General features: G+C 42.6%; 1 protein-coding gene across 1 annotated transcript; it reads right to left on the bottom strand.

Annotated features, from left to right (window-relative positions):
* Positions 1 to 715: 715 nt before the first annotated feature.
* On the bottom strand, positions 716 to 13,791 carry LOC133077788 (NACHT, LRR and PYD domains-containing protein 8-like). The gene is given in 8 exon segments (XM_061172534.1): positions 716 to 1,070; positions 5,631 to 5,798; positions 8,094 to 8,264; positions 9,355 to 9,578; positions 9,580 to 9,794; positions 9,797 to 10,954; positions 12,096 to 12,185; positions 13,410 to 13,791. Coding segments are annotated over 8 exon segments (2,763 nt in total).
* Between the last annotated feature and the right edge of the window lie 7,169 nt (positions 13,792 to 20,960).

Genomic DNA, 20,960 nt, shown 5'->3' on the forward strand with positions numbered 1-20,960 from the left:
TGTGGAAGGACCTTTGGAGGATTCCACGTCCTGGCTACTGTAAATAGCTCTGACCTGAAAATAGGGCGGCATGTGCCATTTCGAATTATGATTGTTCTCTGGATCCAAGCCCAGGAGTGGATTGACAGATCATAGGGTAACTCTATGTTTACATTTTTAAGGAACCTCCATAGCGTTCTCCATAGTGACTGCACGCATTTACATCCCCACCAACGGTGGAGGAGGATTGCCTTTTGCCCACGGCGTCTCCAGCATGTAGTCTTGTAGATATTTTTGAGGATGACCGTTCTGACCGGTGTGAGGTGACTTCTCCTTATCGTTTTGATATGCATTCCTTTCGTAATTAGTGCTGTTGCCTATCTTTTCGTGTGGTTTTTTCGTTTTTTAATACATTGTGAGTAAAATGTACGTCTTGAAAGTGGCTTCTTGATCGTCGGCCCTGTTTGCCTCCTTTTCCGATGATTTAGCCCAGGATATTTCCTGAGGGCCGGCGTCAACTGCAACCCGAGGCTTTGTGAATATGAAGTGGTCTTCAGCACAGGTTTTACAGTTGTTGTTGCGGAGAACGGCCACAAGGCGGCAGCATTTCCTCATGCCGGACTCTGGTTACTGTGGCAACAAGAGCCTTAGGGAGAGTCCTGCTCCTGGCTTGTCAGTTCCAGTGGAATCCGTCAGAAGAATCACCCAAGGCTTGTGTCTCCTGACTTCTTCCCCCTTAGCCTTGACCCCGCCCCCGGATGGCACCCGAGTGCTGCAACACCTCTCTGCTGAGGGTGCCGTCGGCCGTAGGTGGGGCGACCCAAAGGAAGGAGGCTGGAGGAGGGAAGCCCAGCACCAGGAGACGCGGAGCCCAAGGGACGCTTGAATGCTCCTCCAGCCCAGATGCTCCCCCATCCTCTGGGTGCACGAGGCTTGCTTTCGCGGTAGGAGGGCTGCGGGGATCTGGAGAGTGTGGTCCCATGCAGAGAGGACCAGGCACTCCGAGGGCAAAGCGGGCCCGTTTGCCTGCACATCCTCGCAGCTCCCTCAGCCGCTCGACACTCCAGCCTTGGGAGTCAAGACTTGTCCGGCTGCAGGGCTGTGACACCAGCCAATGTCACCAAGGCCTCGGTTAAATAGAGTCGGCGTTTCTTTTCTTTCTTTCCTTCCTTTTATTTTTTATTTTGTATTGGGGCGTAGGTGAGTTATAATGCTGTGGAGGGTTTTTTTTGGGGGGTGGGTGATTTCCAGCTCCTTGTGTCAGTTATACCTAGACGTTTATATGTCCTTTTTTGGCTTCCCTTCCCATATAGCTTATCCCACAGTGTCTAGTAGGGTCCCCTGTGCTCTACAGTGGGTCCTTGTTGATTATTCTATAAAGACTAGTGTGTACATGTTCATCTCAAGTGGCTAATTTCTCCCTGCCCACCACCTTTCCCTCTTGGTAACCATAAGTTGTTTGTTTTCTAGGTCTGTGAGGCTGCTTCTGTTTTGTAAAGACGTTCATCTGTATCCATTTCTCGACTCACCTATAGGTGATATTATACGAGACCTGTGTTTCCCTGCTTCCCTTAGTTGACTTAGTAGGATCATCTCTACTTCCTTCCCCGTGGCTGGAAATGGCATTCTTTCATCCTGTATTATGGCTGAGGAATATGCCATGATTGTATGGACCACATCTTCTTTATCCATTCATCTCTCGTTCTATGCTTAGGTGGCTTGCTTCCCTTGGCTATTGTACATAGTACCGCCAGGATCGCTGGGGTGCACGTGTCTTTTCAAAGTTTGTTTTTCTCCGGATCCGTACCCAGAAGTGGGATGGCTGGGTCACATGGTACTTGTATGTTTAGTGTTTTAATGAACCTCCACAGTGTTGTCCATAGTGGATGTACGGATATACGTCCCCACCAACTGTGTAGGGGGGTTCCCTCTCTCCACACCCTCTCCAGCATTTATTGTTGTACATTTTTGGATGATGGCCATTCTGACCTGTGTGAGGTGATACCTCATTTTCCCCACTGATTTGCATTTCTCTCCTAATCAGGAATGCGGAGCACCGTTTTATATGCTTTTTGGCCATCTGTATGTCTTCTTTGGAGAAATGTCCATTTAGATTTTCCGCCCATTCTTTATTGGGTGTTTGTGTTTGTGATATTGAGCTGCATGACCTGCCTTTATGTTTTGGAGATGAATTCCTTGTGGGTATCTTGCTTTTCCACTATTTTTTTCCCATTGTGTGGGTTGTCCTTTTCTTTTGTTTCTGGTCTCCTTTGCTGTGCAAATGCTTTTACGTTAAATTAGGTCCCATTTGTTTTTTTGCATTTATTTTTCATTATTCTAATATATGGATTCAAAGAGAACTTGCTGCAATTTATGTCAAATCATGCTCTGCCTAGGTTTTCCTCAAGAGTTTTACAGTATGCGGCCTAAAGTTTAGAACTTTAACGTATTCAGAGTTTATTTTTGTGTATGGTGTTGGGGAGTGTTCTAATTTCATGCTCTTCTTGATCATCTAGGGACCCTCCCCACTGGGGCCCATAGTGGCTGTTACATGTTTATATCCCTACCGATAGTGTAGGATGGTATCGTTTTCTCCACACCCTCTTCAGCATCTATTGTTTGTAGAGTTTTTGACGGTGGCCATTCTGACTGGTTTGAGGTTATACCTTGCTTTAATTTTTTTTTAAACATCTTTATTGGAGTATAATTGCTTTACAATGGTGTGTTAGTTTCTGCTTTATAACAAAGTGAATCAGTTATACATATACATATGTTCCCATATCTCTTCCCTCTTGCATCTCCCTCCCTCCCACCCTCCATATCCCACCCCTCTAGGTGGTTACACAGCACCGAGCTGACCTCCCTGTGCTATGCAGCTGCTTCCCACTAGCTATCTATTTTACATTTGGTAGTGCATATATGTCCATGCCACTCTCTCACCCCGTCACATCTCACCCCTCCCCCTCCCCATATCCTCAAGTCCATTCTCTAGTAGGTCTGTGTCTTTATTCCCGTCTTGCCACTAGGTTCTTCATGACCTTTTTTTTTTCCTTAGATTCCATATATATGTGTTAACATACTGTATTTTTTTCTCTTTCTGACTTACTTCACTCTGTATGATAGACTCTAACTCCATCCACCTCACTACAAATACCTCCATTTCATTTCTTTTTATGGCTGAGTAATATTCCATTGTATATATGTGCCACATCTTCTTTATCCATTCATCCGATGATGGACACCTAGGTTGCTTCCATGACCTGGCTATTGTAAATAGAGCTGCAATGAACATTTTGGTACATGACTCTTTTTGAATTGTGGTTTTCTCAGGGAATATGCCCAGTAGTGGGATTGCTGGGTCGTATGGTAGTTCTATTTTTAGTTTTTTAAGGAACCTCCATACTGTTCTCCCTCGCTTTAGTTTTGATTAGCATTTCTCTACTATTTATCGACGTGGACCTCTTTTCATGTGGTTGTTTGTAAGCAGGGTGAGTAAAACTAACCTGTTGAAATTGGCTTCTGGAATGTGTGCCCGGTTTTGAATTCTTTCTCGCTGACCTACCCGAGGACGTGTCTTGAGGGCAGGTGTTTCTTCTTTACAGCCCCGCAGGCCTTGCGAAGAACAAGTGCCCGTCAGCACAGGTGTTCAAGGTGTAGTTATGGGAAACAGCCACAAGGTGGCAGCATGTCTTCATGCCCAACCTTTTTTGTTTTTCTCCTTGTTCTTTTTTTATTTAATTTTTATTTCATATTAGTGTACCGTTGATTTCCAATGTTGTGTCTGTGGTAGGTGTACAAGAACTGGATTCAGTTATTCAAAGACTTATATCGATTTTATTTCGGGTTATTATCCCATATAGGTTATTAGAGTATGTTCAGGAGATTTCCCTGTGCTATTCAGTAGGTCCTTGTGGATTATTTATTTGACATATTTTGGTGCATATATGTTAATGTCAACTTCCTAATGTATCCTTCCCTCCTTACTTCTCTTTTTGGTAATCATGTTTGTTTTCTAAGTCTTTAAACCTGTCTCTGTTATGGAGTCCACCTGCAAGGGATATCTTCTGATTTTTTCTTTTTCCGTCTTCCTTACTTAACTTATTATGAAAATCTCTCGGTCCATCCATCCATGTTGCTGCAAATGGCGTGATGTTTATGTTGACCATTCTGATCGGTGTCTGGTGATACCTCACTTTACCCCACTGATTTGCATTTGTCTCCTAATTAGTGATTCTGAGCACCCTTTTATGTGCTTTATGGCATCTGTATGTCTTCTTCGCTGAAATGTCTTTTTAGGTCTTCTGCCCATCCCTTTTGAGATAGAGCTGTATGGGTGTTTGTGTATTTTGGTAGTTAATCTTTTTTCAGTTACTTCATTTCCTAATATTTTCTCCCATTCTGTGGTTTGTCTTTCATCTTGTTTATGGTTTCCTTTGCTGTGCAAAAGCTTTTTAGTACATGCCAGAGACGGCAGTGGAAAGGGAATCCTCCTCCCCCATTGGTGGGGATGTAAATGGGTGGAGCCTCTTTAGAGAGCAGTATGGAAGTTCCTCAAAAAACTGATTATAGAGTTACTCTAATATTTGGCAATCCCACTCCTGGTCTTAGATCTGGAGAAAAATTATATTTCAAAATGACAAGTACACCCCTATTTTCAGGGCAGCACTCTTAACAATAGCCAAGGCGTAGAATCAACCAACATGTCCATCGATAGAAAAATGAAGATGATGTGGTACTTTTCTACAAGGGAATACTACTCAGCCATAACAAAGAAAGAAATAATGACATTTGTGGCAATATGGATGGATGGGCTGAAAGATTATCATACTAAGTGGAGTCAGTCAGAGAGAGAAAGACAAATATCATAAGACATCCCTTATAGGTGAATCCATAAATTCATACAAATGAACTAATTTACAAAACAGAGACAGGGTCACAGACTTAGAAAACAAACTTATGATTATCAAAAAGGGAATTTAGGGGGGAAGGACAAATTAGGAGGTTGTGATTAACATATACACACTAATATGTGTCAAATAGATAATCCAAAAGTATCTGCTGAATAGCACAGAGAACTCTCCTGAACATACTCTAAAAACATGTATGGGAAAAGAACCCAAAAAAGAATAGATACACCTCTATGGATAACTGAATCAAGTTACTGTACACCTAAAACAAACAGAACATTGGAAATCAACTCTAATTCAATATAAAACAAAAATTAAATAAAATATTTATTTACAAAAGAGAAACAAACTCACAGACATAGAATATAAACTTGTGGTTACCAAAGGGGAAAGGGGTGGGGAGAGGGATAAATTAGCAGTGTGGGATTAACAGATATACATCATTATATATAAAATATATAAACAACAAGGGTTTACTGTATAGCACAGGGAACTATATTCAATATCTCACAATAACCTATAATGGAAAAGCATCTGCAAAAATATATGTATAACTGAATCACTTTGCTGTACACCTGAAACTAACACAATATTGTAAATCAACTATACTTCGATAAAAGAAAAAAGCTGAGTGAAACTGACAACTGATTACAGTAAGATGTCAGGCAGGCTGAGCATGTAACCCCCACCTCTGAACAGACCACCTGGGTCCCAGGGTTCTCTCTCCATCCCTCCCAGTCTCACCTCAGACACTGTAGAAAACACTGGGGGTGTTTCAAGGCGTTGCACAGAAACTCCGTGACCTGGCATCTCACTTCAGTGTCTTGTATTTCCAAGTATCTTAGGTACTGGCTTTCCACCAGAACTCTGATTAAGGCTTCATTCAACACGAGGGGGCTCACATGCCTAAAGCTGCAGAGGTAAGCAGTGTCCGGTTATCATAGGCTCGCATCAGCCCATCAGCTCTTTTTTCTTGAACAGCTTTATTGAGGTATAATCGACACACCAAAAAAAGTGCATCTATCATATATCTAATGCACCCAATTTCATGAGTTTGGACGTGTTCATACACCCATGAAACCATCACCACAATCAAGGTGGCTAATTAGTTCTTTTTTTCTCTCCAGCTTTTTTGAGATGATGCAGATAATAATGTATCAGTTTAAAGTGTACAGCACTTGTTGATTTGATGCACTTAATATTGCAAAATGATTACCACCTGAGCATCAGCTAACCACCTCCATCTGGTCACATACTTACCATTTCTTTTTTGTGTTTAAGAACATTGAAGCTCTTAGCAACTTTCAAGTATACGATACAGTATTGTTAACTATGGTCACCATGCTGTGCATTAGATCCCCAGAAAGTATTCATCCTTTAACTGGAAGTTTGTAGTACATTTTGACCAACATCTCCCCATTTGCTAATTAGTTCTTCGTTCAATCAGTCCATAAATATGTGAGGGCCCTTTCTGTGCAGCCCAGGGCTCCATACTGGGTTCTCTTCTCAGCTCAGCCTCCTAGTTGGACGACGTTATGTAAGTCACTTAATCTCCCCAAACTTCATTTCACGTCCTCGGGAGAGCTCATGACATTTTCCGCTTAGGATGGTCACAAGAATGAACACACGTGATGCCTGTAAGAGGCTCTGCTTAGGGCTTGATGTAGAAAGAAAGGCACTCAAAAAATGGGAGCTAATGATAACCATTATAATAACAGGAGAGAAAATAGTTCAGATACTGGCCAGGTGGGCTATTTCAAGGAATTTTGATGAAGTATTAAGTTTCTGAGTTTTAAAAACGTTAGGGAGATAGAGTATAGGGTAGTAGCTAAGAGAACTGATTCTGGAGCCACTGATTCTGGAGTTTAAATCTGTATTCCAATTACGTACCAGCTGTGTAACCTCGTGCCCTAGCTTCCTCATGAAATACCTACTTCTTTAGGATGGTTGTAAGTTTTAAGAGCACTGAAATGTAATGCTGGACCTAAGACAGCCCAGCAGAGGGTAAGTGCTACATAAATGTCTGTACATTTTTTGCTATTGAAGGTAATGTTGCAGTGATGTTCTCATCCATTCCTCCGAGTATGTGCATATGTATTTATCTCAGGTGGATTTTAAAAAGTGGACCGTGGGGTCAAGGTGTACATGCATTTTTCATTTCGTAGAGCCTGCCAAACTGCAATTGGATCTGGCTCACCTTCTTCCCTCTTTCATGGAAATCTTGACCTGTGACACGCAGGGGCCTGCAAAGCGTGATGCATCACAGAAGTGTGGTGTGGTGATGGAGGAGGCGAGCCTCAGACCACCTGAGATGGACAGCGTTCCCCAAAGCTTACCAGCTGTGTGATCTCAGACAAGTCACTTAACCTCTCTGGTTCTCCCTTTAAAAAAAATCAGGATAACAGTACTTACCTCAAAGGACTGCAGTGGTACACCATACTAAGTACCTGCTTAGCACATGACGATTCGAGCAGTAAAAACAACTAGGAGTTTTAGTTTTTTGAGGAACCTCCATGCTGTTTTCCACAGTGGCCGCCAATTCATGTTTTCACCAACAGTGCACTGGGGTTCTCTTTTCTCTACATCCTCACCAACACTTATTACCTCTTGTGTTTTTGATGACAGGTGTGAGGTGATATGTCATTGTGGTTTTCATCGGCATTCCTCTAATGTTTAGTGATGTTGAGCCTCTTTTCATGAGCCTGTTGGCCATCTGTATGTCTTCTTTAGAAAAACAACCTCACTTACATGTGGAATCTAAAAAATAACGAAACTCGTAGAAAAAGAGATCAGATTTATGGTCGTCAGAGGCGGGGGTGGGGGAATTGAGTGAAGGTGGTCAGAAGGTACAAACTTCCAATTATAAGACAAATAACTGCTGGGGTGACTGTAGTAAACACTGCTGTGTGGTAGATTTGAAAGATGCTAAGAGAGTAGACCATTCAATCACTAGGAAAGAACATTTTAGTAACTGTATGAGGTGATGGATATTGACTAAACTTACTGTGGTCATCATTTTGAAATATATGTATGTCAAGTCATTATGCTGTAAAACTTAAACCTACAGTGTTATATGTCAATTATATCTCAGTCAGACTAGGAAAAAACCTATGAACGCGGATGCCTTCAGCACGTCTGGCGTGAGCAGAGAGGGAAACAGACTGTTTCCATGGAATTCCTTCCAACTAGGATTTGTTTTATACTCACATCAGCTTTTGGAGTTTACAGTGTGGATGTTTCAGTGCTGTAGAAAGGACCTTCACTGAACCAGGATCCATAGTACTGTTTGTCACAGCCAGGACTTCCAAACTCTCATGTGTCCTAAACACAGAGCAGAAGTCTTGCCACCAGAGATAACACCTATCACTGCCCTCTGGTCTGTGTGGGAGAAAAAGGGAAAAGGGCTCATCGTTAGAGATTAAGCTTGAGAAAACCTGCTAGCAAACCCAGGGTTTCCTTATGATCACAGACCCCTTTATGACTGTCATAAGATGCCCTCATTTAAGAAGATGCCCAGCAGAACTGTTACAGGATTTGTCATTTCATTCCAGGAAGATTCGTGGCCTCACTTCTATTTTCCTATGACTTAGGGAGAAAGGGAGTTGCCTTTTAATCACTTAGGATTTATATGGGGGCAGAGATTAGGATGCAAAATATAATCCATATTCTTACTCTGTGCTTATGAAATTGTTACTAAAAAGAAAAAACTCTATATAGGAACAGAATAAGGGAAAATTATTCTTTCTTTTTTGGTGGGTGTGGGAGGGGCACGGTGAGTGCAGAATACAAAATCCAGAGCAAGACCAGCACGTAGTGTCTTTGGCTCTGGGAGTACCTCTAATTTCCCCCTTCATTCTTCCCCATCATAGAAAGTCTCGTTGGACAGCACTTCCTTAGAGACTAAAAGGCTTATGATGTACAGAATTGGGGTGATAGATGAAACGGAGTCCCCACATACATGGGAAGGAGGGTGTGCAGCATAGAGGCAAGGTAAGTGAACCACTCCTCTTGTTTTTTTCCAGGATTCTCCCAGTTTTAGCATGGAAATCGGCACCCCAGGAACACCTTCTGTTTTTTGTTTGTTTGTTTGTTTGTTTTGTTGTTTTTTTTTAACATCTTTATTGGAGAATAATTGCTTTACAATGGTGTGTTAGTTGCTGCTGTATAACACAGTGAATCAGCTATTCATATACATATATCCCCATATCTCCTCCCTCTTACGTCTCCCTCGCATTCTCCCTATCCCACCCCTCTAGGTGGTCACAAAGCACCGAGCTGATCTCTCTGTGCTATGCGGCTGCGTCCCACTAGCTCTCTATTTTACGTCGTGTTCTGTTTTTAAGACTGAAAGTCCCATGTGCAAGGGATCCCCTCAAGACAGAGGTGGTCGCCCTAGATGCCCAGGAGATGGTAGGCAAGGTCCCCGATAGGACCGTGAATCTACCAAGGGAGAGATGGGCGCACTTACCCAGAGGCAGGAAGGGGATCCGGGTAGAGCCTGCTCGCTTTGGTGATGATCAGGGTGATAGTCAGCTCTAACTCCTGCAAACGTCGACAGAACTTAAGGCAAAAGGCAGACACTTGCATGTCTTTACTTCTGCTGATGACCAAAGTAGCTTTACGACAGTTGTTTAGGATCTGACTCACAAATACCTCCTCCCGGATTTCATGCAGACAGTTGAATAGCTGTGGGCACCCCGTGGTGCGAGGTTGGTGGGTCACATTCATGGCGCTGGGCTGCGACTTTCAGCAATTTCTTCTTGTTGCCCAAGGACACCTTGCATGTGAACACCTGCTCCACGGCTAGAGCGCACGTGTTGTTTAAAAGGCCAAATAAAAAAAGTGCCATCTGGGCGAGATGGTTTCTCTTTCTTCCGGGATGTGCTATCAGGCGTAGGCATGGAACCGGTCCAACACATGGAAATTTCTGAGTCTTCGTGGGAAGCAGAGAACATACAACAAGGCGGCAAAAAATTCCTGGAAGCTCAAGTGGGCAAAGGCGTAAAGGTCTTTGTTGCCCACCACCCTTCGAAAAATATTCACGCTGACAAAAGTCTCGACGTCTGTTTCATCCAGTCTGGCCAGGCTGAGGTCTCTCTTATTAAACACCCATCTCCTTTCCCACATACCCTCTACGGCCAAGGAGCACAGACCTTTCAATTGTTCTTGGTGAGTCTTATTGAAAAGGTCTCTGACCCTGGTTGGAAACAAGCTGGAAAGAAAGTAGACGAATACAGCTGTGGCGTTTGGAAGTGTGTGCAGGAGATTTGCTCCTCTCTCCACCTGCTGTTTCAGACAAGAACATACCATCCAGCAGATGACAGGGACCGGGCACACGGAGAAGAGAATCGTGTTTCCCGTGACAAAACGCAAGGCTTCACCGGCTTCGCTCTTGTTTCTGAAGTACGTCCTGAAATACCTGGATCTCTCAGGCACACTAAACCCTGTAAGGGTTATCAGAGACGGGCATTTCAGAAAGGGATTCAAGTTCTTCCACGAGGTGAACCTCAGGAAGATGATTAGCGTGGCCCCGGGAAGCATTCTTTTGCTCAGCAAACTGGTCAGGAGGACAGACCAGGGCACCTTCTGGCTCCAGTCTTCACTCAGGTCCTCTGGGCTATCTATGAGGGTTGAGGTTAGTTCCTCGAAGCCATCAAAGAGGAGCAGAAGCTGGTCTGCTTTGGATATGATCTTGGACGCCAGAGCCCGAGACCCGGACAACTTGCGTGCAATGAGCTCAGCAAAGCTTTGCTCGTCCAACTGGCGCATCTCCTGGCAATGGAAGTAGAAAGCGTTCCAGAGCTTGTGGGCGTAGAACTTGTTTTCTGCCCATTCTAACATCACTTTTTTGGCCAGGCTTGTTTTTCCAACCCCGGCGACCCCCTGAAGAACCACAGTCTTGGGCTGTCTTCCTTGAGGTTTTCTGGGAAGAAGTAGACAGGGTAAGAATGTCTCTTCTCTGTGTAGGTCTTGGTAAAAGAAGTCCGTGTGGTTCCCAGGCCAAGCGGTCCTGTTCCATAGGGTCGAATATTCATTCATCAAGTGTAGTCTGTACTCCCGTAATTTATCTGGATGAATGAGATGGGAGAGATACGGGGTACAACGTCAGTTGTTTGCGAGAACTGACTGAACAACCGGAAAACGAGCCTTGATGTCTACATCCAGCTCCAGGACACGTGCATCAATCACGCACGTTTCCGGAGAGCAGTGCGTCAATTAAGAAGCTGCAAGGGACAGAACAGACAACTTGAAGTGGCTGAGACAAAGCAAGAACTGCTCGTTACATAAGAAGTGGGGGGCAGTTATAAAGCTCTTGAAATTGGTTCAGTGACCCCATAGCTTCTATTGGCACCGTAGTTCTTTGGTCCTTTCTTCCTATTTCTTAACTCTCAGAAGATGGCTGGGGTAGCTTTATCTATGTTATTTGTATTTTTTTAATTAAAAAAACATTTCCTTTTAATTTTATTTTGGCTGCGCTGCATGGCTTGTGGGATCTTAGTTTCCCCGACCAGGGATAGAACCTGGGCCCTTGGCAGTGAAAGCGCTGAGTCCTAATCACTGGACCCCCAGGGAATTCCCTAGAATCCTACTTTGATGGTCCAGGATAATGGAGTAGGGGAAGGAGGGATGGATTAAGACAGCTGCTGTATTTGCCTACCTATTGACCATTCCTAGCCTGGCAACAGCACCCTACATTTTTTGGAGAACCGCCCCCTTCCCACTCTCCGACCGTTACTTTGGACGGTGGCTGGACCTACCATCAAGCTGCCTCATAAGCACATGAGCCAGCGTCCACCCACCAGAGCATTTCACCACGTCATTCATCGAGGAGCTCATGGTCTCGGTTCATTCAAGGGAGTGAGCTCCAGGACTTGTGCTGGAAAAATGAGAAATAAGCACTCTTTTTTCCTGCTGGTGTTGCTAAGGGCAGCTGGTGGCAGAAACGGCCAGTGTGCAGAGGAGGGACCACTCAAGACTGAATCCAGTGGAAGGAGGGAGAGAAGTGATGTCTCGAGGAGGTAGCATGAGCCCCTGCATCCAGCTGGGTCGGTGGCTGGACTTCCTGATTAGGTGAGTGCCCAGCTGCTCTTTTTTCTGAAGTTCTGATTCACAGAAGGGACGCTAGACATACTCATTTACAACCTGCCTTGCCTTGGGAACTGGGCTTCTCATCCCCATCCATAGCCTGTTTTCCACCAGAACCTACACAGGGCCAGCACATATCAGATTCATCTTCCTCCAAGTTCATTTGTGTTTCTCTTGGGTTCAAGGCCTCTGGTTCCAAGTTAGGTAAAATGTCTGGAACAGACAAACAAAGGAGCCCCTCACTGGAATGATAACGTGGACAGAACAGGGAGAGCAACACGGAGGTAACGGGACCGTTTAGGATAGTGGCGGCCACGTCATTCACGAGTCTCATTCTCTCTCCACCTTAGTTCAGGGAGAAGAAGACTACCTAGACCTCCCATTGCGATGTTAGGAAGTGAGAAAATGGTGGTGTGTCAGAAGGTCCTTAGGAGGGTGTTTAATAACATATAAATGTACAGCCCAGCCAGACACTGCACTCACACACACACATATATGTAAAACACAGGAACACTTTAATGTGCATGTATGTGCATTTAGGAAGCAACCTAAATGTCCATCGACAGATGAATGGGGAAAAAAGATGTGGTACATACATACAACGGAATAGTACTCAGCCATAAGAAAGAATGAAATAATGCCATTTGCAGCAACATGGATGGAATTAGAGATATGTGGAATCTAAAAAAATGATACAAATGAACTTATTTACAAAACAGGAATAGACCCACACACACAGAAAACAAACTTATGGTTACCGAAGGGGTAAGGTATGGGGAGGGATAAATTGGGAGATTGGGATCAACATATACACACTACTATATATGAAATAGATAACTAATAAGGACCTACTGTATAGCACAGGGAAGTCTACTCAGTACTCTGTAATGGCCTATATGGGAAAAGAATCTAAAAAAGAGTGGATACATGTATATGCATAACTGATTCACTTTGCTGTACTAACACCTGAAACTGAAACTAACACAACACTGTAAATCAACTATACTCCAATAAAAATTTAAAAAATAATAAAATAAACAACAATATCCTACTGTATAACACAGGGAACTCTACTCAGTGTTTTGTAATAACCTATAATGGAAGGAATCTGAAAAAGAATATATATGTATATGAATCACTGTGCTGTACACCTGAAACTAACACAACACTGTAAATCAACTATACTTCAATGAAAAAGGGAGCCAATTTCCAAATTAAAAAATAAAACCATAGTCGAAAGAAATAAAAAAATAAATAAACGCTTTAATATACATGTATGTATGTGCATATATGTGTATATATCTATGTATGTGCATATTTAGATGTATAAGAAAATAAAGTGTAAATATAGTGTATCTACATAGGAGTGGCTAGTGAAGCGTTTAGCTCTGTAGCACCCAAGCCCAACCCCACCTTGTACACCTGATTCTTACTCACCGTTCAGCTCCATCTGTACCCGAAGACACAGTTCGGCCTGGTTCATCTTGGCGAAGATGTAGTGAGTCACCTCCCAAGCTAGGTGTCCAAGGAAGTACTCCATTAGGAGGTGAACCACCTCCCCCCACCGGGCTGTCTTCAGCTGGTCCCAGCTGATCTGGAGAGAGCCAGGTCTGGGGCTCTCTTCCACTAAAAGCTGCTTGAACCTCTGTAGGTTCGCCTTGCTTAAATAGACCATGTACAGCATGACTCTGTCTTTGAAAGGGAAGATGGAGGAGGAAGAGGATGAGAAGGAAGAAGGGGAGTGAGAGGAGAAGGAAGGGGGGGAAGGAGAGGAGGAGGGGCAGGAGGAAGAGTCAGAACTCCAGTTCACATCACTCATCGTTACTCAAGGCCGAGAGCCTCAGCGCCAGCGACAAGGAGGACCAGTTGGGGGAGAGAAGAGACGCGACCTGGGGAGACATGAAGTTATAAGAACGTGCAAACACCACCCCAGGGGACAGATTTATGTAATCCATATTGGATGGAGCATACCATGTGCTGGATATCCTCTTCCCCTCCCTTCCTCAAAGATTCTCTGGCCTGCGGAAAAACCTGGGAGCCCCTCCAGTATTGGGGCTCAGTGTTTAGACTCAAAACCATTTTGTAGTTTTTATTCTCTAGGCCACTTATTAGCAAGGTGACTTTGGGAAAATTGCAGAGCCTCTTTGCGACTCTTTTCTCATCTCTGATACTGGGATCTTATCATATGTGCTCTTGGGGTTGTGAGGATTCTCAAAGAGATACACCCACAAGTACATTTAAGACGGTGCCTGGTTCATCATAGCTAACAGTGACTCAGGGCTTCCTTCTATACCATGATTATTTTAAAGGCTCAATGGGAATTTATAAAAAGCACCTGGAATCAAAGGTTTATTCCCTTCTATGGATCTTCTTGCATCTTCTCCACCATATGTCTTTCTTTTGTCTTCTTCCATCGTGTTTATTGTGTGTAAAAAGTGGAATGTGGAGGAGAAAAGAATGAAGTCACTAGGGGGAGTGGGGCTTTCGCCTTGGTCTACCTACTGCTCGTATCCTATTGCTTCTCTGAGTTATCTTATTTATGTATTATCATCTGTTAACTCTCATCTCCATCACCCGAGAACTTCCTGGATACTTAAGTCATCAGTGTATTGGGCACTGACTCAAAGTTTTATCTCCTTCAATTCACTGCAGCAGTTTTGGAGAATTGCAAGCTCCCTGTGGATGACGACCACCTCTTAAGTAGCCACACTACTTAAACTTCACCTCCACTCTTGATTCTGTTATTCTGATATTTGAGCAAAAAGAAAAAGTCTACATTAAGAAAAAAGAAAGGTCTCAAATAAACAACCTAACTTTTCACCTCAAGGAAGTGGAAAAAGAAGAACAAACTGAGCCCAGCTGGACCTGGTGAACTCAAGTATCTGGTATAGTATCTGTAAGAAAGTGATGTGGAAAAATAGGAGATAGAAGAGAGAGGAAAACAACACCACCACTCACCGCTGAAGGGAATTAGGCTTCCTGTCTCCTTCCTGTCACAAACATCTCCCAAAGCAGAAAGAAAAAGCACTTGGTCTGCCCCACGTTCCACCTTAATAGGCTCTGGGGTTCTGGGCAACGTGCATCCTCCCTTCCCACTGGCTGGGGCTGGTGCGTTATCATTCTTCTTCATGGCACAGATTTGAAAGCATTTAGCATCCTCGGTCAGAGGAACTGGGCTACAAGGCTTATTCTCACAGGTGCTTCCAATTTGTGAAGGATCTGCTCCCCTACCTCTTAGATTCAGAAGAACAAGCAACTTTAGAAAATTACAGGTTTGGAGTGTTCTCCAAACTCACAGAGGGCTAACACTGTTGTCAGCCCAAAGGTGCTGCATCCAACAGAAAACATCTACAGCAATTAATTGGATGATCTTGTTCACATGAGCATCTCCCCTATTTGAAATGTAATCTTACTAAGCAAAAGGAGGGTTTCAGTATCACCAGGACCTAATGTGCGTCCCAAAGCAAGAGACCCTGTCAAAGGAGACTCAGAGACAGAGCATGTAGGAAAATGACACACACACACACAGACATATATATAAACACATATATTGGTAGTAGATTTCCATGGGGTCTTTTGGGTTTTCTGAAATGTAATCAAGTTATCTGCACATATAGTTTTACCATTCCTTTCCAATTCTTATGCCTTTCTCTAATTGCTGATTTAAATTTAAAATTAGTTACAGTTGTCAACTGCCTGTATCCCCAGAGCCTATTAAGTTGGAAGGTGGGGCAAACCAAATGCATTTTCTTTCTGTTTTGGGATGATGTTTGTGACAGGGGTGAGTTAAATTAGTTAAAATTGCTAATTTAATTGGCTAATACCTCCAACATGATGTTAATTAGTGGTGGCCATGAGATCATCTGTCTTGTTCCTGACTTCAGTGGAAAAGCCTCCGTGTTTATGATGGAACGGCTTCATGGGTGGTTTTCCTGGCATTGGGAGAAGAAGTGGTCCCTAGATGTGGTTGCCTCTGTGATTTTCAGGGCTCATAGATTCTTTTTTTAAATTGTATTGAAGTATAGTTGATTTACAATGTTGTGTTAGTTTCTGCTGTACAGCAAAGTGATTCAGTTATACATATATATGCTTTCTTTTTAATATTCTTTTCCATGATGGTTTATCCCAGGAAATTGAATACAGTTCCCTGTGCTATACAGTAGGACCTTGTTGTTTATCCACTCAATATATAATAGTCTGCACCCGCTAACCCCAAACACCCAATCCTTCCCTCCCCCACCTTCCCTCCCCCACCTTCCCTCCCCCACCTTCCCTCCCCCACCTTCCCTCCCCCACCTTCCCTCCCCCACCTTCCCTCCCCCACCTTCCCTCCCCCTTGGCAACCACTAGTTTGTTCTGTGTATCTGAGGCCTCACGCACTCTTGACTCCTTTCATCTTTCATTGTTCTACAAGACCCCTCAGATGGTAGGAGAGGTATTCACATCAGTGGCCTTTGGCTAAAGTGGAAGATTCCATTTACATCAGATGGTTTTTTTTTTTTTTTTAGGTATATTCTGTCTTGATTGTGGCAGTGGTTTCCCGAGTGTGTGCATCTGTCAGAGCTCACTGAATCACATTTTATTTTATTTTATTATTTTATTTTTTTAACATCTTTATTGGAGTATAATTGCTTTACAATGGTGTGTTAGTTTCTGCTTTATAACAAAGTGAATCAGTTATACATATACATATGTTCCCATATCTCTTCCCTCTTGCATCTCCCTCCCTCCCACCCTCCCTATCCCACCTTTTAATTAGAAACCCATCTCTGCCTCTCCTCTCCCAGGTGGGGATGATTTACACCTAAAAGAGAAGGAGTCAGCAATTACCTATAGCAGCTGAGTTTTGGTGGTTTCTTGACCTATGCGGGGATAGGCTGCAATGGAGGGGGCGGGACGCCCAGAGACAGATCTGATAGGAGCTGAAGGGACCCAAGGGCCAATCAAAGGCTGGGGAGGGCGTGGAGTTGACTTCCTCTTTGAGGTTCCCTGTAAACGGCATCTAGAAAGTTGTATGAGATTAGAAGTCTGGTTGGTAAGTGATGTCTCCTTTCTCTGGGGCTTCAAACTTTCCTGTCCTTTGGTTTTTCTTTTCTTTTTTAAAAGAACAGCTTTATTGTGATTGATTTACAGTAGTGGGGTGGGTAGAAACAACCAGCTTTTTTGAGGTATAATTAATATATGAAAAAAACACTGCACATATTTTAACATGTAACTTGATGAGTTTGGACACAGGCATACACCACAATCAAGGGAATAGACATAGCCAGCACCTCCAAAAGTTTCTTTGTGTCCTGTGTGTGTATGTGTGTGTGTAGTAGGAACATTTAACATGACACCTATCCTCTGAAAATTTTCAGGGTACAATTCAGTATTGATGACTATGGGCACTTTGATGTAGGGCAGGTCCCCAGAACTAATTCATCTTGCATAACTGAAACTTACACCATGGGTGATACATACAATAGAATCTTTTTTGTTTTTTTAACTGTAATGAGAACAGGGTTAAGCACATTTATTTATTTATTTATTTATTTATTTAGGCTACTCGGGGTCTTAGTTGCAACATGCGGGATCTTCGTTGCAACATGTGGGATCTTTTTTTTTTTTTTTAGTTGTGGCATGTAGGATCTAGTTCCCTGACCAGGGATGGAACCTGGGCCTCCTGCATTGGCAGCGCAGAGTCTTACCCACTGGATCACCAGGGAAGTCCGTATAGAATCTTATTCAGCCTTAAAAAAGAAGGAAATCCTGCCATTTGTGACAGCATGGATGAAGCTGGAGAACATTATCCTAAGTGAAGTAAGCCAGTCCCAGTAGGAAAATACTGCAGGGTTCCAGTCTGTGAGGTACAGAAAAGACTCCAACTTTTATAAGCAGAGACTAGAAAGGTGGTTACCAGGAGCTCGGGGTGGGGAGCGGAAGATGGGGAGTCATTGTTGCCGGTGTTTTCTTAATCAGCAGGAATCTGTTGCACCTCTGTCCTCTTGTAAGTGAAAGTGGGGTCTGGCTGCTCGCCGCTCAAAAGCCAATAAAGAGGCAAGGTTGGTGGAAAGGAAAGTTTGCTTTATTTTGGATGCCAGCAACTGTGGGGCGGGAATGCAGACTCCTGTCCAAAGGCCGACTCCCCCCTCCTGGACAATCAGGGGGCAAGAGCTTTTATAGATGGAGAGAGGGGGCTCCATGCAGAAACAGCACAGTCACCTCTGACCGTCATCTTGAAGTTGGTCATCAGTGGTCTGATCAGCTTCATTGATTATTTTAAGTACAGTTAGTCTTCAGGTCCAGGGTCATTTTGTTTCCATTTCTTTGAGGCCAATTCTCGGAATTGTGGCAGCTTATGTCATGGCTACAGTCTGGTCATCATGTAGTTAACTTCTTCCTCCTGGTGGGCGTTTCAGTATCTACAAGACAGCTCACAGGATATGGCCCAGAATATTACCTTATAGCCCTTAAGGAGGAACTAACGTCCTTGACTGTGCTTAAAGACTAAATGATTATTATGCAATCTTGTTGGAGTGTTTTCCTTCGTTTCTGCATTTTTTCACTTCTCTGATTAAACTTATTCTTTGACTAAAGTTTTCCCACAGACAAAAGGCAGGCTGAGGACATGGGGGGCAAGGACCATAGGGTCCTGCTCTGTTTCACTCTCATTTGAAGCTTCCGACTTTCTAGACCCAGGAGATTTGATAGGTCTTTGAGAAATTGCAGCTGAATTTCTCCCGTCCTGTATTTTCTCTCTTCAGGGTTTTTGCACCTGTTTTCACTGACCACTGCCCTGTAACCCTCTTTCCACCCTCCTTGCCTCAATCCGATGCATCCTTCAAGTCTCTTATAATTCCCTTTCCTAGGCTTGCTTGTTCTACACGGTATAATCTCATGGACCCTGTGGGATCCCGTCTTACACTCAACACACATGATACGAATTACAGTTGATCTTCCTTATGCATGGATTCCATGTTTTTGAATTCACCTGATCACTAAAGTTTATTTGTAACTCCCCAAATCAGTGCTTGTGGTGCTTTCCAAAGTCATTCTTAGGCATGCACAGAAAGGTTGAAGAAATAATTGTTTTCCATTTTTAAAAAATTGAAGTATTGTTGATTTACAACGTTGTGTTAATTTCTGCTCTACAGCAAAGTGATTCAGTTATATATGCTTTCTTTTTCATATTCTTTTCCATTATGGTTTATCACAGGATATTGAATATAGTTCCCTGTGCTACACAGTAGGACCTCGTTGTTTATTCATTCTATGTATAATAATAATTTGCATCAGCTAATCCCGAACTCCCAATCCAACCCTCCCCCTGCTTGTTCACTTCGTTATTGAGATGTGTGTTTAAATCTCCATTTAATCATTCTTTTAGTTCTATTTTTTGCTTTATATATTTTGAAGCTATACTATTTGGTACATAAAATTTTAGACTTGCTGTATCTTCCTGCTGGACTGATTCTGTTATGAAGTGTGCTGTATTTAGTAACAATTTTGCCTTAAAATCTATTTTGGTAATGATATAGCTGTACCTATTTTTTTCTTGTTAGGGTGTGCACGCTGCATTTTTCCCCATTAATTTATGTTAAACGTTTTATGCTCTTGTACTTGAAGTGTACCTTTTATTTTCGATCTAATTTGACAGATAGTCTTCTTTAGTGTTTAGCCCCCTTATGCTTATATAATTGTTGACACATTTGGAATTTAGTATATTTTCTTGTTTTCTATTGTTCCTTTTCTACCATTTTTTGAATAAACTAAATACTTTGTAATATCATTTTTCTTTAACTTAGTTACATTCTTTTATTCTTAGAGTGGTTGCCACAGAGAGGTCAATATTCATCTTTCACCAGTAGTTGACCTGAGATTACATCCGGACTTTACAATCAATGGAAGAACCTTGAAACAGTTGTTTCATTTACTTTCCTTTCATCCTTTGTGTTATTGTTTTCATATTTTACTACGTATGTTATAAAGTCCAGAAGATGTTGTTGTTGTCAAGGGTTAATATTCATTCACATTGATTCACACACCAGCTACCTCTGTGCTTTTTCTTTCCTTCTGTGCTGCTATACTTTCATCTGAAAAAGTTTTTAGATGGTTTTTAGTGGTGTGTATGTCTGCTGGCAATAAATTCTGTTTTTAAAAGTTTAAAAATTTCCAGCTTTATCGAGCTAAGATGGACAAATAAAAATTGTTCATGTCTAAGTTGTACAAAATGATTTTTAAAGCTATTCAACATTATTTAACTCACATACATTTTGTGAAATGATCACTACAGTCAAGTTAATGAACATATCCATCACCTCACGTAGTTGACTTTGTGTGTGATGAGAACACTTAAGGCTTACTCTCTTTGAAAATTCCAAGAATACAACAGAGTATTATTAACCATAGCCACCAAGGTGTGCATTACATCCCTAGATATTATTCATTGTGTAATGGAAATGTGTACCCTTTGACTAACATCTCCCATTTCTCCCACCTCCCGGCGGCCCCTGGCTACTCAGCATTCGATCGGAAATCTCTTTATTTTTCCCTCATTTTTAAAGGATATTTTCACTGGACGTAGAGTCTAAGTGGCAGGGTATTTTGTTCTTTACAGCATTGTGAAGATGTCATTTCATTTTCACTTTTAAAAAATAGAATTAGTAAACAAAACTGTGCGTGACTGGTTGTTTAGAGAATGAAATGAGGGTAACAATTCACGGTATATAGGAAGTGCTTAGTATTGGTGATGCAAATAATAAACAATCTATAATAAGAGTAGAAGACTTTTTTTGGAGCCAAACTGAGGACTATAGCCTGGGAAACAGCCTCTCAGTAGCTGTGAGAGGACTCTCCAAAGAGGTAAAGGAGGGGCCAGGATATATGATGTTTTGTTGTTGTTGTTGGAAAATACATGCAGTCAAGCATACATCTTTGTAAAAGATGACTGCTAATCACAAAGAACAGGTCTCTCAAGTTGATTTTAGTGTTTATCTATATATGGGA

This window comes from Eubalaena glacialis, chromosome 18 (assembly GCF_028564815.1).
Source record: "Eubalaena glacialis isolate mEubGla1 chromosome 18, mEubGla1.1.hap2.+ XY, whole genome shotgun sequence".
In the NCBI taxonomy this organism is placed as follows: Eukaryota; Metazoa; Chordata; class Mammalia; order Artiodactyla; family Balaenidae; genus Eubalaena; species Eubalaena glacialis.